Genomic DNA, 15,603 nt, shown 5'->3' on the forward strand with positions numbered 1-15,603 from the left:
AGGGTTTTTTCTGTGTTTTTTATTTTTTGCCTTGAACTATAAATTACTTGTGCAAGTACATCTCAGCAGAATTAACTGTCCTTGACTGGTAAATTTCAGTTGTGGTGTATGTGGTGCAATTAATGCACTTTTTTTCTCTCCCTTTTTATTGTTCCAAAATATGAACCAAATGTTGATCAGGTGAGAATGACCTGAATAGATACCAAAAGTTATAATTTAATTTATTGAAAGCTGTCAAAACAACTAGATCTTGTGTGAAAAATAGACTTGGATGTCAGATATGAAATGAACATATACTGTAGATGCCATCAATAAAATTTTAGTTCAATTTTTAAGTCTGGTCATAACTGCTAGACAGTTTAAAGTTATGCTTGATTATGGATCAGAGGGGAAAAAGATGTAAATTAGTGCATAATAAAAGACGTGAAGAACCAAGCAATAAAATGACAACATATTAGTGCTTATAACCAGGCTGGACAAAGCATAATAGTAAATATTATGCTTTGTCTTAAAATGTGAATATGCTCCAAGCAAGGTTGAATCTTCAGTTGAATAACATTAATGCTTAATTATATTTACGTCCTAAATAAAATGGGCTCCTGTTTTTTATTCTTCGGGTAAGTTTGTTTAAGGCCGCGCCCACTGAGTGGCAACAAGAAAAAAGATGGTTGCGGACTTTATGAGTAATTTCGATTTACATAAAAATAAATAACATAAGAATACATGCTTTTGCTTTGACCAAACGACTAAAATAGCAAAAGTAACACTGAGAAAATAATGATGGAAGCCGACACGAACGTTTTGCCACTCAAAAGAGTGTTTACCACAACGTCGCGCAATGACGTAGGTTTAAACCCACTGCAAAATCAGGGTGCGGCAACGATAATAACGTAACACTCAAGCTACTTGAAAAGAAAACACCCCAAGGAAACTCTAGTGAACATAAAATAATTTAGAACTGGAAAAACAACGAATTTCTCCAAGGTGAAAACTCAAAATAGAAATAACATTGTTGCGGTTAATGACGTCATCTGTGTGCACCGGAAGTTGTATTTTGAACTTTGGATTTTTGCCAACATCACTAAGGTAGAGTGTTTTGACTGTTATCGCTTGTCATATTCCGTTTCGGATGAGTTTGTTTTTTAGAGGTAACGCACCTTTTTAAACCGGAGACAGCAACTTCACCTTGAACCCAGCAAAGTGTATGCAAAGCTGTTAAAAAATAGGGATTTTTAAACTAGATGGTTACTGTTTAATCAAAATATCAGATGTAACTGTCACATTAGGAAAATTTGGGACGTTTTTTTTTTAAGTTAATGAATCAGCATCATTAATTAAGAGAGATGTTTGCTTACAGCTGTTGAGTTAGTGGTCATTTTAGGAAAAAGAGAGATGTCTGAGGTTAGAGTTAACCTACATGAAACAGAATCAGGGAAAGGAGTTCCGGGTGGACTGGATCAGCGGAAATCTCCATGTACTGACCGTTCCAACATGGAGCTCCAGGGGTAAAGCCATCTTTTTCCATCGATCTATGTCTTCATGTTTATCGAGATGGAGATGAGTCATGACTCATTTTTTTTCCTGCATATTCCTTTCAGTCTTTCCCCTCCTGTTAGCTCACCATCAGCAGGACCAAGTCCCTCACCATCTGCTTCTGCTGAATCAAGTGACTTGTTGTTATTACCGTGGGAGATCCTCACTCACATAGCTTCATACCTTCCTGCACATTGTTTGATCAATGTGCTGCCAAAGGTAGGATGGACAAGCCTGAAAATTTGTCAGAATTACCCTTGAACATTTTCATGGAAAACTTCTGTATTTTATCAGAATTTATGCGGAGAAACAAAGCAGTGCCCAGCTGAAAAGTGGAAGTAGTTTTTCTTTTCCAAATAAAAATCTGAAAATGGATGTTTGAAACATTCATTATCCAAGTTGAGCCAAATAACAACTCAGGCTTTTACAGGCTTTTATGTCATTTACCATTTTGTTTTGGTCTACTTTTTGAAATGCCAACTGGAGTTTGAAGATGTAATATTAGACAAAATTGAAAAATTCAAGGGTAATAACCACTTCTGCAAGAAGAGAAGATTTCTCATCTTTTACCATGTTTCAGGTATGTCGCACTTTGAGTACAGTGGGTGAAGACACCACAGCTTGGCAGCTACGGGCACAGAGACTAATTGGATCAAGAGTGAGGTTTCCAGTTGGGCCGAGGGATGATTTTGACTGGCCCACTTCTTGCCTGGAGATGGAGCAGCTCATTACCTTCTGGGCAGGTGAAGTGCAACATGTGGGCAAACAATCAGAGGAGGAAATGGATCGAGTGAGGCTGGAGGAGAGAGGACAGGTTGCTGAAGGACATGAAAATGAAGGAGGAGAGGGGGTGGCTAGGGTGGGAGTGGCAGCACAGGAGGTTGCTTATGGTGCTGATGAAGGTATAGAAGTAGTAATGGAAGTGGAGAATGATGAAATACAGCCAGTCTTAGATGGGGATCAGGTGGAACAGTTGAGAGAGGGATTGGAAGGCAGGCTGGAGGTTGATGCAGCTGCACTGATTGAAGATGGAAGGATGGAGCTCAATGCCGATGTGGGACCAGACGCAGCTCAACATGACCAAAACGACTTTGCCTACCCAAGACATCTCAACGACAGGGGAAGAGTGGAAATGGTCCAAGACCAACCTTCCAGAAGTCCTAGTCCTCCCCCGGCACTGGAGTGCATTACATTACCCTCAAGCCACATTGCCCTGGTCAACTCGGTGCTCCTCCTTGGAGGAAAGGGAGCAGTTTGTGCCACGGGGTCGCGAGACTATGATGTGAAGCTTTGGGACCTGGAGGAAGGCTCTAACGGTACACTGCTGCACACGCTGGGAAGGAAAGGTGACTTCACATCCCATCAGGGCTGGGTCTGGTGCCTGGCATCCGAGGGTCCTCTGCTGGCCTCAGGGAGCTTTGATAGTACGGTGAGGCTGTGGGACTTACAGGCAGGCGGCACCAATAGAGGCCTGATCAGGACCGGGTCAGCTGTTCTCTGCCTATCCTGTCAGAACGATGTTTTACTGGCCGGGACGTTTAACAAGAGGATCAATATGTATGACACAAGAGGTAAGAACACTTACCACATAGAGTTCCTTGTGAAAGTATTTGTAGCACGTAAATCCAGTTTTTCTTTCCTTCCTCTTCAACAAAATGTTTTTAGTGTTGGTCTTCTTTATAAAGGGCCTATAGAAAACATTGAGGCTTTAAAAATTAAGACATGAATTAAGTTAGTTAGTTTTGCTGTATAGTCCGTTCACTGACAATTACTCCTGCTCTTAAAGAAAATCTGGATTTTTTTCTAAATTTTTAAACATACAAATGACAGCATGGCCTAACGAAGTTATTTTTTTTCCAGCTGCTGAACCACTGATTAAAAGTGTCCATCTCCATGGTAATGCTGTAATGTGTCTGGCTGCTGACGACACATACATCATCTCAGGGAGCGAAGACTGCACTGTGGCAGTCTATGACTGCAGGGCAATGAAAGCATTAAAGAAAATTAAGGTGGAGATAGATATTACTGCCCGTAACATTTATTTTTGCTCTTGTGCATCCAGATTTAAGACTGATAGTGTCAATGTTTGTGTTTGCAGCTGAGCTCCTATTTATCCTCCATGAGCTACAGTGGCAATGAGGTTTGGGCTGGAGACAAGAAAGGCATGCTGCACTCCTTCTCCATGCAGACTGGCACCTTAAAGCTCCTGTCCAGGTTTGATGTGGGACACACGGCTCTGGTTACTGGCATCCACAAGTCTGCAGGATGCCTTTACACCTGCTCTACCGATAAAACTGTCAAGGTGGGTTTCAGTGAGAAGTTGTGTTGTTTTGACTTCTATACCCAGTACAGTCCTGTTTTGTAACCAAACGTGTTTTGCAGATCCATATCCCAAGTGGACCACCAAGGACTTTATGTACACTGTGTCATGCCGGTGTAGTCCATGGGGTCAGTTCTATAAATAAAAATATCAATGTTTAATGACAGTAACCAAACGTTTGTGTATACACAGCTGAAACCAGTTATTTGCATTCTGCGTACAAAAAGACTCACCTTTTTTTACACACATTAAATGAGACTAAAATGCTGCACTGATGAGTCAATGAGGATTACAAAAATAATTTCTGTTAGTTAAATTTAAGAATTACAGGAGGAATATTGTTGCACCTTTAGACAACATTATGACTTCTGATCCTGTAACACCAGTGGCTAAAAGGCCACTGAGGGAAAAAAGGTAATGTGTCTTTTTATATGGCGAAGGTAAATATCTAACTTTATATTTAGCACCTACTTTTAATAAAATGAGCATATTATTGTTTTTTAAAAGTTAAAGTGATGACCTAATCCTTTTTTTTAATTATTTCATCTGTTTCTGTCCCTCCTACCGTTTTCTTCTAATGTCAGCTGAGTGTGGAGGCTGGAATCGTTGCTGTGTCCACCGGCGATGAGACGGTGAATATCTGGAGGCCCAGGAAATAAAATGCCACTGGAGATTTTGAAAAACGTTTCATACAAGATCTGCACTTGATGGCCATATCGTTCTGTCTGCATTGTGAAATTTATGGATAAATGGTAAAAAAAAAAAGAGGCTCTTTTGATGAGGGAGTTTTTATTACTTACTAATAAATGTACACTGGCAGTAGAAAGAAAGCAGGATAATAAAGTGCATTTTCACTAAAGGATTTCAAAAAAATACATTTTAGACAATGGACTCAAGAAAAAAACATCATATTTTGCTTTGCTTTGCCAATAAACCTTATGCAACATTTGACAGATTTGGACCTGGACTTTAAACCACTCTGTCTGCATTCCTGTCAAAATGTGTTAATCGTCCTACCTAATCGATTCAGTTCTTCAGCCTCTTGTGTTTTCATGGACCCAGATACACAAGCACACACACACACACACACAGCAAAATTAGCAAGTTTTTTTCCCCCCTTCAGGTCAAGCCTTAAAACCTTGTAGTTTATGAAATCTTGCAGTAGAAATCTGAGCTTTATTAACATGTTTCTGTTTTGTTTTTTTGTCTATTTATATTTGTTGGTGAAAAGATAAATGCATCCCTGGACATTATCTTAAGGAAGGAATATTTCCATATGAAAATCCAATAAACTAATATATGAAGTGAAATTACACATGTCACAAATGTGTGGTACAATACACTTGCAAATAGTGTATTCCAAGCAAGCTACTCTAATCTAACACAATAGGAAGTTACTGCTATTTGGCAGTGAGTGTAAACCTGCTCTGTCTGCTTAAAACAACAGCTTTATTAACCTTCAGCCACACTGCCAGATAAACAAACTGTTCCTTTTACTGTCTTTTAAGGTTCAAACTGAACATTTATTTTGAAAACCAGATGTTCAGTGTTGATGGAGTCTTGATTCATTTCCAAGTCATTTTGTCTTACACTCTTATTTGATAGATTTAATTAAAGAATGTTTCTGTTGTTTTGGTAATTTTTGCTATTGTGTAATTTATATCTTGTAATATTTATTCATGTTCAAAATTCTATGTTCAAAACTCAAAGAAACCACAAATATTTAATTGTTTATTGTATTTATGCATTAACAAATTAAACTACAATGCACAATAAAAGTACTTCTGTTCTTTTGTTTATAAGTCTGTGAAACTAACGTTTCCATCGAAAGTCCTGAAAATTCTGTGTCAGAAATTATATGTATTTTTGCAGATGAGGCATAAACACATGACAGGCAAAATATAAATGTCTAAACTAATCATTTGGAGCTCCCAGTCTAAGTTTTCTGTATTGTGGCATGGATCTTCTGGTGTCAGAGTAGTACACAGGTCTTCTTATCTTTGAAAGGGTTGGACGAAGCCGATATGCCGGTTAGCAGAGGATCGCTGCGTCTGTGTTCCTGACAGTATTGGACTAAATCTGCTGCTGTGAGGGAGATCTGCTCAGACAACAGACAGAAGTTCAAATATTAACAAATAATGGGGATTTTTTAAAGCATATTAAAGCTTTTGAATGTTTGAAATTCACACTGTAATAATTGTAGATGTGTCTTAATATTTGAATTCACACATACCTTGAATCTTTCCATGCCTGCTTCAATTTGGAGTTGATCCACCAATTTTTGGGCCTGGATGATGCTGTTGCTGCTGCTGCACATCTTTCCTGATATTGCCAAAACAAAATGTCCTACAAAAAAATGATTTAGAGTAATATTTTAACCTGATGCAAAAGTCTGTCCAGGTCGTGTGGCAAAGTCAGCTCAGATGGGCTCCTGGCTTTGCATTTTGACCCGTGTGCCTTCTTTTATTCGCTGCTGGGAGGAGTTCAAAGCCTCTCTGATATAAAAGGTCACACAAACCTTTTTTGAAAATGTCACAAACATCGCATAACACTTCACAGCTGATGATGACGACTTCATGCTGGTGGAGAGAGAGCCAAAAAGAGTTGGGGCAGTAGTGTTAACAAAAACTGGCTCCAAGATCTATTGATACAGGGGACAAAACATAAATCCATGCCACACTTTTCACATTTTTACTTTTGAAAGGAAATTTGAAAACCATGCATACTTTCCCTTCCACTACACAATTAAGCACTTCTTTGTGTTAGTCTGTCATGGAACCCAAATAAAACATTATTCTTGAAAATGTGAACAAGTTTAAGCTGATTGCAATTGCAAGGCACTACATACTGTATGTACGCAAATGCCATGTTTGGATATTCTATTATTCTGTTGATAAAAAGCTCGTATAACGGAATTAGGATTAGGGCCAGTGGAAAAAAACCAAAAACAATTCTGACTTTGATCTCAGAATTCTGAGGTTAAAGTCAGAACTGTTTGTTGTTTTTTTTCAGTGGCCCTAATCCTCTTCCGTAGACAAATGTCAGTTAAAATCCTGTTTAACAAGCTACACTGCACCCTTGACTTTTACACCATTTGTCACGCTGCAAGTTCCTGGTGAGTTTTTAATTTAATTCTGCATCAAAGTTTTGGGGCAAAACTGTAAGTGTAAGATTTTTTAAATTGTGACTCAAAGAATACAATTTGTGTCTAGTACTAGAATAAAGTAGCTACAGACCAAAAGTTTGGACACACTTTCTAATTGAATTCAATGAGAAGGTGTGTCCAAACTTTTGGTCTGTACTTAATAAAGAGATATATCTTTCGTTTTGTATTTATGAAAAACTGAAGAAAAAAAATAAAAATAAAATACAGTCACAAAACTCCTCAAAGATTTTTCTCTACACTTTAACTTCTCAATTATAAGCCATACATACTTTTTCTCCCAAAATACCTTCACACATTTCTTTCACTGAAGTGTGTGCGCTATATCAAGTTTGTCCACTCGCGTTTTCCGTAGCGGGGGCTTTTAGCTTAGATTGTGCTATGCGTACAGGGCTACAACACTGTAATATATTTACTTTTAGGTGCTGGAACAGAAGCACTCTGTCATCACATAACATCTTGTAAAAAAGAGGTATGTTTTATGCTTGTGTTATATTCAAAATCAGAAGAACGAGCAGCTGCTGGTTGCTAGCATCTAACTGCTAATGTCAATCCACATGGATTTAACATACTCATTCAAGTGTTGACATGTAATTCTGTGCGCTATTTTATATGTGTACGTATATGTACAGTATGTGTGTATGTATGTATTTACGTATTAATCTTTGGTCCTCCATGGAGTTTATGACATTTTAAAAAATTAAATCCCACAATTTTCATGATATTACATTCTAATTGTGCAGTTAAAGAGCAACTATCAGCCTGAGCTGCTGACCAGACTCCTGTTCACATTTCACTTAATTTGCTTACTTTTCCCAGATAGTCTCTGCATTTTGATACGTAATAATTTTTTCTGTCATCTGTTTATATACATTTTTTTGTAACAGGAAAAATGGCGGACCATGCTCCATCTATTGCCAGGGAGTCAGTTCTGAAGCCCAGCGCTGAACTCCCGGAAGATATGCCAAAAATCCGAGGCTACGACTTCAACCAGGGGGTTGATCTCAAGGCGTTGCTGAAGACGTACATGACCACAGGCTTTCAGGCCAGTAGCTTGAGTCTGGCCATCCAGGAGATCAACCGGATGGTGAGAGATTTTCCTAGCCCATACAGATAAATCTGGTTTTCTCTTTAGTCTGACCTGCTGATTCAGATTTTGTTTAATTCCCTCAATTCTCACTTTGGACTATGATAAAGGTAATAGCTTTCAAAACAACAACAACGAAAGGAATTCAAACACTATTATATTTGATTTCTATTAAACTCATAGAGGGGACATCAGATTGAATGCTGTTAGTGACGTGTTTATAGACCACACATTTAGGAAGTTTCTTTGTTTTGATGCATTTTCAAAAAATAAATGATGGATAAATGGCCGAACTGATTGGTGTATCGTTAACATAACAGAAAAAGGGGGAAAAAAAGCACCTTGGTTTATAGTCTTTTATCTGATGTCTAACAAACTTAACTAAATAAAATGTTGCAGCTCTGCAGTGTTGAACTGCTGCTAACCAACAGTTTATCACAGATAGAGAAACGTCTGGAATCGGTCGAAGTAGACAAAGAAAATGAGTCTGAAGAGTCCTGCAAATCCTCCCGCAAGTCCGGCTGTACCATCTTCCTGGGATACACCTCCAACCTCATCAGCTCTGGAGTGAGAGAGAGCATCCGCTACCTGGCAGAGCACAAAATGGTACAAACTTGTTCACTTATAGTAGCCTAAAATAATGAAACCATTTGATGTGACTGTAGCAGTTTATCTCTACCGGTTGCCTTGTTTTTAGGTGGATGTGATTGTCACCACAGCTGGAGGCATTGAGGAGGATTTCATTAAGTGCCTGGCTCATACTTACTTGGGAGACTTCAGTCTGTCGGGCAAAGAGCTGCGTCTGAGAGGCATCAACAGGTCGGTGTTTGAATCTAGATAAACAAAGTTCCTGCTTTTAAAGTGAAGCAAAGGAGGATGAAACTAAACTTTTTGCGTCTTCTAATGACTCTGTAAAAGAGGCATGCACAAACAATAAAAATGTTTCAGTGTGGATAGAAATTTCCTGGAAATGACTGTGAAGAAGTGGTCAGAAGGAATGGAGGTGGAGATAAGAGAGCAAAGCTCAAGTACAGCAGAGATGGAGGAGGTGCTAAATTTTCAGATGAACTTTCAGTGCAACTTTCTTCTCATGTTACCTGTTAGATATAACAGTATGCATTCACTATTTTTCAATAATGTTTTTTTTTTAAAACTCTCCACCAGTTTTCATTTTGCATAAAATCAGCAAATAAACATGGTGATTTTATGTTTATAAAATTAGATTAAATTAAATTATAGAATAGATTAAAATATTTGTGTCCACCCATTGTCCCTGATCTGTCTTCTCTGAGTGTAGGATAGGAAACCTTCTGGTGCCCAACGATAACTACTGCAAGTTTGAAGACTGGCTGATGCCCATTCTGGATCAAATGTTATTGGAGCAAAACACAGAGGTGAGCCACTGACTTTGACGCAAATTCAATCTGTTGATGCGAAGACATGCATTAGTCATGAAGCTGTTTTTCAACATGTAAAAGCTCATTTCACAATATTTAGCACTTTAAATCAAACAGCAGGTTTGTTTGTTTCAGGGAATCCGGTGGACTCCCTCTAAAATGATCCATCGGCTCGGCAGGGAGATAAACAACACCGACTCTGTCTACTACTGGGCATACAAGGTTTCTCCCTAAAATGTGAAGTGATACATGAAACCTCATCTCGTATTATTCCAGTTGGCTAAAAGTACATTTTTGTGTTTCAGAATAACATCCCAGTGTTCAGTCCTGCACTCACTGATGGTTCTCTGGGCGACATGCTCTACTTCCACTCGTTTAAGAACCCCGGCTTGGTTTTGGACATCGTAGAAGGTAAAAAGCAGCAGCGCTTTAACGGAGCAGTTCCACTTTAGTAGTCCCAGCTCTTCAGACCATGAGTTTGGTGTTTGTTTCAGATATACGAAAGCTGAATGGCATGGCGATTTTTGCCAAGAAAACAGGAATGATCATCCTGGGAGGAGGGTTGGTGAAACATCATATAGCCAATGCTAACCTCATGGTAAATAACCTTTCTGTGATCTTCTTTGCAAACCTTTTTGCACAAAAAAATATCCTTCTGTTGATCAAACTTATTAGAAGTAGTGCATTAGAAGCACTGTAAGATCTCTTTTTTGGCTCCAACTGATTGAATTTAAAGTGCTGTCAGAATATTTCTATGCCATACTACATAATTTTGTGGTTTGTGGGAAGCTGAATGCTGGTCAGAACATTTCTAATGGGACTCTGTTGCGTCTTTCTTCCATCAGAGGTCTTTGTTACGTCTATATTTGAACTATGTGACTTTTAAAAAAAAAAAGATTATCTAAATGTATCCATTATTTTCAAAAAGCTATCTTAAAGCTTTTATGATACTATTTGTAATAAAGTTTATTCCTAGAGAGCAAACCTGAAAAAAAAATTCCTCTCTTTTCCTATCCTTGTTCTTCCAGAGAAACGGCGCTGACTACGCTGTGTTTGTGAACACGGGTCAGGAGTTTGATGGCTCGGACTCTGGGGCCCGACCTGACGAGGCCGTATCCTGGGGAAAGATCAGGACAGACGCCAAACCTGTTAAGGTATAGATCCTCATGTCAGTCTTAGTTTTCCTTTGTAGCTCTGGCTTCATGTTTGAAGCCGTCATTCTGCTGAAAGATAAATCTCCACTCCAAGCTCAGGTCTTTTGCAGCTTCTGACAAGTTTTCTTTCGGGATTGCCCCTTTTAGCACAATTTCTATTTCTCTCTCCCTCCTTTTAGGTTTTTATAGAAAAAGAAATTCTACCAATGTATGACTTTGGGTGGTAAGCGTTGTTGCTTTGCAGCAAGAAGGCTCCCCCTGCATGGATGCATGTTGTTTTCTCTTGGTACTCCAACTTCCTCCCACAGTCCACGAACATGACTGTTAAATTCATTGGTTACTTGGAGTTTAGTTATAAAGTGATTCATGTGGCTGAGAGACGCAACACACCATGGTGATGTGATGTTTTATGAATGTTATTTGAAATGTGTAATCTTTATGGCGTATTAGAGTGACTGTAATTTAGACTTGATTTGCTGAACACCACCAACGTTGTTTTATTGCATTTCTCATAATCAGATGGGATCATCTGACGTAATTGTTTCTAGCAATGGCATGCTTCAGCCTAAAGGTGGCAATGTTGGATCACTATTTGGGCTAAGAACTGACGCTGTTTTTTTTAATTTTATCAGTCCTACAGTAAGCCCCAAAATCTTTCACACCCTGGTAGATTTAGATTTATTTTCAGCGAACCACAAAGTTTGTTTCTGACAGTCAAGTCATTCAAAGATAAAAAAGAACAATGTTAAAGGTGTAATAGTTGAATTTTTATTCACATTTTGTTTCTCTCCCCCCTTCTTTTTTTTAAATGGAAAAAGAAAACATGTCAATAACAATGGAAAAATATTTAATGGTATTACAGCCATCCAACCTTTCTTACAGTTGCTGATGAGCTGAGTTTTTGAGGTTGTTGCCATCAGCCTCCTTGCCATCAGCTTCTTTCACAGATTCCAGTTTGGACTCCAAAATGTCATTGTTGCCTCCAAATAATCACATTATTTGAATGATTAAAGTCAAATTTGCCAGGGTAAAACAGCAACAGTGGTCTCATTAAACAGTTACTGTGATCTCTTGTTGGTTTTCAGGTGTACGCAGACGCCTCTTTGGTTTTCCCTCTAATTGTGGCCGAGACCTTCGCTCTACATGCCGACAAGCTGACAGCGGGACAGAAAGCAGATTAAAGCGATTATGCTACCTTAAAAAAAACAAGACAACGTCTTGTTTTATTTTCATAGTTGTTTTTCCCCTCCATATGAATGCATGAATCATATTGAGATCTGCTACTTCTAATCTGAATAGGTATGAAATTTTGAGGCAAAGTCTCATTTCAATGCTGTCTCTCATCTTTAGTTTTGTAAATTAGAAGAGTTTTTTTTCTTTGCCTTTAAGACAGTTGAAATAGCATGCGTATAATGCTATCACATGTACCAAAGAGATTTCCTAGAATGCTTTTGAGTTTAGCTGTAGGCCGTGAGTGTGTCTGACACAGCAAGAGACTAACCATGTTGCAGCATAACTCATGTCAGTGTAGCTGCAGCTCTGCACTCAATGCATGGCTGCTGTTAATGATCAGGCCTTATTGATTTTTAGTTTTATTGAGCAGGTAGATCATTTTAATGTTGATGTTTCAGCTTAGAAGATGCTCCTGTATGTTTAACAAATCAGGAAAACATCTGTTAAAAGTTTTGGATTTTAATCAATGCTGCATTTTTTTTTGGTTTCTGTCTTGTGTGTGAAAGTCATGGAAATGCCATCATGTGACACTGAGTTGCACTTGATTAGGTTGGTGAACAGTCTTAGATAATAGAAACGAAGTTAGATGGTATGTTTGTTACATTTGAGGTAAAAAGGGTATTTTCACTCTTCTGTTAATTAAACATGGTAAGAAGGTACACATTTTCAATGCAAAGATGTTATTTTATGCATTTAGCCATTTAAGTTATGGATATATAAAACTTGGTTTCTTTGAAAATCAACTATTGTCCATTTTTTTCAAGTAATGGATTTCAGATTAAACTTTTTTTTTTTTTTGCTTAAGTTCCTTTAGAGGAGACTGGGACAAATTGATCTGAGACAACTTTTTTATTTTAATTGTTATATTACTGAAACAGTAATATATGGTCATGTTTAACCATATGACATAACCCATAGAGCGTTATGTTTACCCTCATTCTGATTGATTTAAGGGATGCACAACATCCTGAAATATATGCAGATATATCACCAAACTAAGGTTGTAGTGATCCCAAATATTTAAAATATAGCTGATATTACACTAGTCTCCCCTATTTATTTCTGGATATTCCAAATGTTTTCAAGGCTCTCCCTGCAGAACCTTGCTGTTTTAAGATGGATATACAGCTCTGGAAAAAATTAAGAGACCATTGAACTGAACCCGATTGAAAACCTCATGGTTATTCCACCAAATATTGATTTCTGAGTTAAAACATTAGTATTGTTGTTTCCAAATGATTACGAACTTGTTTTCTTTGCATTATTTGAGGTGTGAAAGCAATTTTTTGCAGATAAATACTAAATCTTTGCTTGGAATTTCAGAGGCATGTTGTCACTAATTCATAGAATAAAAGAACAATGGTCATTTTACTCAAACACATACCTATAAAAAGTAAAATTAGAGAAACTGATCATTTTAAGTGGCCTCTTATTTTTTTTCCAGAGTTGTATGTAGGATGTAGTTTGTTTTGTTGAAATACCTTTTAAAAAGTATGCTTTGATAATAAAGCTCTTTTTGCTTTATTATCTTTTTCTTCAATCTTTTTCTTCAATCAGTGGATGCTTCACAGATGTTGTGTGTGACTCTGGGGATCATCTCCATTGGGATTCATTGTATGTAGTTCCATTCTGACTGATTTGAAAAGTAGCAGTATCACTGTTAAAAGATATTGTGTGCCAACTGTCGTCCTCAGTTCTTGCTCGGTAAAACGGAGCTAGACCTCTGCTGAGTTTGTTACTGCTTGTTTTTAGCAACAATGATTCATTTCCCATAATGAATAAGGAAATGCATTAACTACAAGAAAACTCAAAGAATGAGATGACATTTGGGGCTGCTGACGAGCCTTCGTACTTAAAAGTGACTCAAATTTCCTGTTATTTTCCATTGCATACATCTGAATGCGACGCAGTCTGGTACAAAAACATCCTTAACTTTGGTGTCTGTGCTAAAACATACAGCGTAATAAAAGTTTTGCTTCAGTGTGTAAAAGGAAAATTACAGGGTATAGATAATTAGACCTTAAGGCTGTATGCTTCAAAAAGATTTTTGTTAAATAGTTGATTCATTATGTTTCCTACCCAATTATATCAAGACATGTTTTCCTGATTAATGTTTTGTTCCTGAATAACAAAACTCTCAGTTCTCCGCTGTTTCTTTGTGGAAGCCCAAAAGTACCAAAATGCAACAAATAAATATTTTGTTAAATAAATACTTACAATTAGTAAAAATTATTCATAACCTGCAAGATTGAGATTTGAAACCTTTTTTTTTTATTAAGTTATGTTTTTTTTTTAATTTTACCAACATGTTTCTTCTAATTATAGATAATAGTTGGAGTGGCCCAGCCAGAGACCTGATTTCAATCCCTTATAGAATCTGTGGAGGGAGCTAATGATTAGGGTGTTGGAAAGGAGGCCTTCCAGCCACAAAAACTTAAATCTCATAACAAACTTTTCAGCAATCATAAGGAGCATTGATTGCTGTAATGCTAATGAAGGGTTTTCTTTTCTACTATTTAGAACTATACAAGTAATTTTTGAAATGGCAATTTTCTAAAGATGTAAAAAGGAAGAATTTTTTTTTCTCTTTCAAAAAGGGTGTTTTTTGGTTGAAAGAAAATATTTTAAATATAAATCTGAAATTTATTCAATTAGTCATATGTGGCCCTGGATATGTCAAAGTTTAAACAGCAAGAACAGCTAGTAGATATCTCCAGTACGAATGATACTTTATCAGCTGAAATCTGTTCTGTGACAAAGGTTGCTTCAGGTATTGGTTAACGTATGTACAGGATGTTTGAGTCAGACAAGAGCATCGCAACATCTGCATGTAATTGGTGCTTGCTCATGCATTTTTAATTTGGCCGGGCAGAGAGCAACAGTATCTACGTAGGGCTCAGACATTTCCCTCTATGAATGCAGCAGAACCAACCACATAATCTTGTAACAATGATCAAGACATTTCCCTCTGCAATATGCGACTTTGTTACAATGGCAACGGATATTTCCTGTGGCTAATCAGCGCGCTCATATCCTTTGCACTGAGTCACTGTTATGTTCACAGTTCACTTATATTTCCAACTCCTTGGAATGGAAATGCAGAGTGGCTTTCTGGTTCAAGTGTGTCTATAATATGTCCACTGAAGCGTGAGCTGCTTTTTCCTTGAGGAGGCCAGCGTTAAGCCTCTGTTTTTAAGCGGTTATGTTGACCTTTTTTTTTTATTTGGAAACGGAGATGGAGGAGTGGAACTGGAGCCGGGATAAGGTCAGCTTTCCCAAAAACCTTTTCTCCATGTGCTCAGACACATATATGAGCTGGGCGTTCCTGCACTGGTGCAAACTGCTTTTCCATCCACTGTTTCTATCTTTTCCTATTGGCGGTGACGCTGTGCAATTGGTGTGTTTGCTCAGGGCTTTGACAGTTGAAAAGAATTTTTTTGTGATTTTCAAAGGCATTGTTGTATGGATTTTAGCTCTATAGAAACATGTTTGCCTTGTGCTTAACTGGGAGATTACAGACAGCCAGAGTGGGCTGAAAACAGTGGAGTCGAGACCCTGCACGTGTTTGTGTGTGGATGAGCTGTAGTCACGCTATGATAATATTGTGTGGCGCCTGCACAGTGGAGACAGTGTCCCCCCTCTTCTCCCCTCCGCCGTGGAACAATCAGTACACTATGTGATGTGCAGGGCTGCAGCAGTCATAATGGCAATTATGT

General features: G+C 37.9%; 3 protein-coding genes across 5 annotated transcripts; 2 read left to right on the forward strand and 1 right to left on the reverse strand.

Annotated features, from left to right (window-relative positions):
- Positions 1-1,029: 1,029 nt before the first annotated feature.
- On the forward strand, positions 1,030-5,163 carry fbxw9 (F-box and WD repeat domain containing 9). The gene is made up of 7 exons (XM_032588462.1): positions 1,030-1,505; positions 1,599-1,752; positions 2,114-3,104; positions 3,394-3,542; positions 3,632-3,835; positions 3,916-3,981; positions 4,438-5,163. Exons 1-7 carry the CDS (start codon positions 1,393-1,395, stop codon positions 4,510-4,512), a joined length of 1,752 nt encoding a protein of 583 aa, XP_032444353.1. The 5' UTR covers positions 1,030-1,392; the 3' UTR covers positions 4,513-5,163.
- A 408-nt stretch (positions 5,164-5,571) lies between these two features.
- LOC116736154 (guanine nucleotide-binding protein G(I)/G(S)/G(O) subunit gamma-7-like) lies at positions 5,572-6,315 on the reverse strand. Its single transcript, XM_032588463.1, has 2 exons — positions 6,087-6,315; positions 5,572-5,951 (listed from the first exon to the last, which is right to left on the reverse strand). The coding sequence occupies exons 1-2, from the start codon at positions 6,168-6,170 to the stop codon at positions 5,826-5,828; spliced, it is 210 nt and encodes a 69-aa protein (XP_032444354.1). The 5' UTR covers positions 6,171-6,315; the 3' UTR covers positions 5,572-5,825.
- A 595-nt stretch (positions 6,316-6,910) lies between these two features.
- On the forward strand, positions 6,911-12,630 carry dhps (deoxyhypusine synthase). 3 transcript variants are annotated; one of them, XM_032588247.1, is made up of 11 exons: positions 6,911-6,968; positions 7,439-7,488; positions 7,904-8,103; positions 8,545-8,709; positions 8,801-8,922; positions 9,401-9,497; positions 9,636-9,722; positions 9,806-9,911; positions 9,995-10,098; positions 10,529-10,654; positions 11,740-12,630. In XM_032588247.1, the coding sequence occupies exons 3-11, from the start codon at positions 7,909-7,911 to the stop codon at positions 11,833-11,835; spliced, it is 1,098 nt and encodes a 365-aa protein (XP_032444138.1). In that variant the 5' UTR covers positions 6,911-6,968; positions 7,439-7,488; positions 7,904-7,908; the 3' UTR covers positions 11,836-12,630. The 3 variants fall into 3 exon arrangements, with proteins under 3 accessions (XP_032444138.1, XP_032444139.1, XP_032444137.1); XM_032588248.1 differs by lacking the exon at positions 7,439-7,488 and having other exon boundaries at positions 6,917-6,968; XM_032588246.1 differs by lacking the exon at positions 6,911-6,968 and having other exon boundaries at positions 7,325-7,488.
- Positions 12,631-15,603: the final 2,973 nt, after the last annotated feature.

Source organism: Xiphophorus hellerii, chromosome 16, assembly GCF_003331165.1.
Source record: "Xiphophorus hellerii strain 12219 chromosome 16, Xiphophorus_hellerii-4.1, whole genome shotgun sequence".
Taxonomy (NCBI): Eukaryota; Metazoa; Chordata; class Actinopteri; order Cyprinodontiformes; family Poeciliidae; genus Xiphophorus; species Xiphophorus hellerii.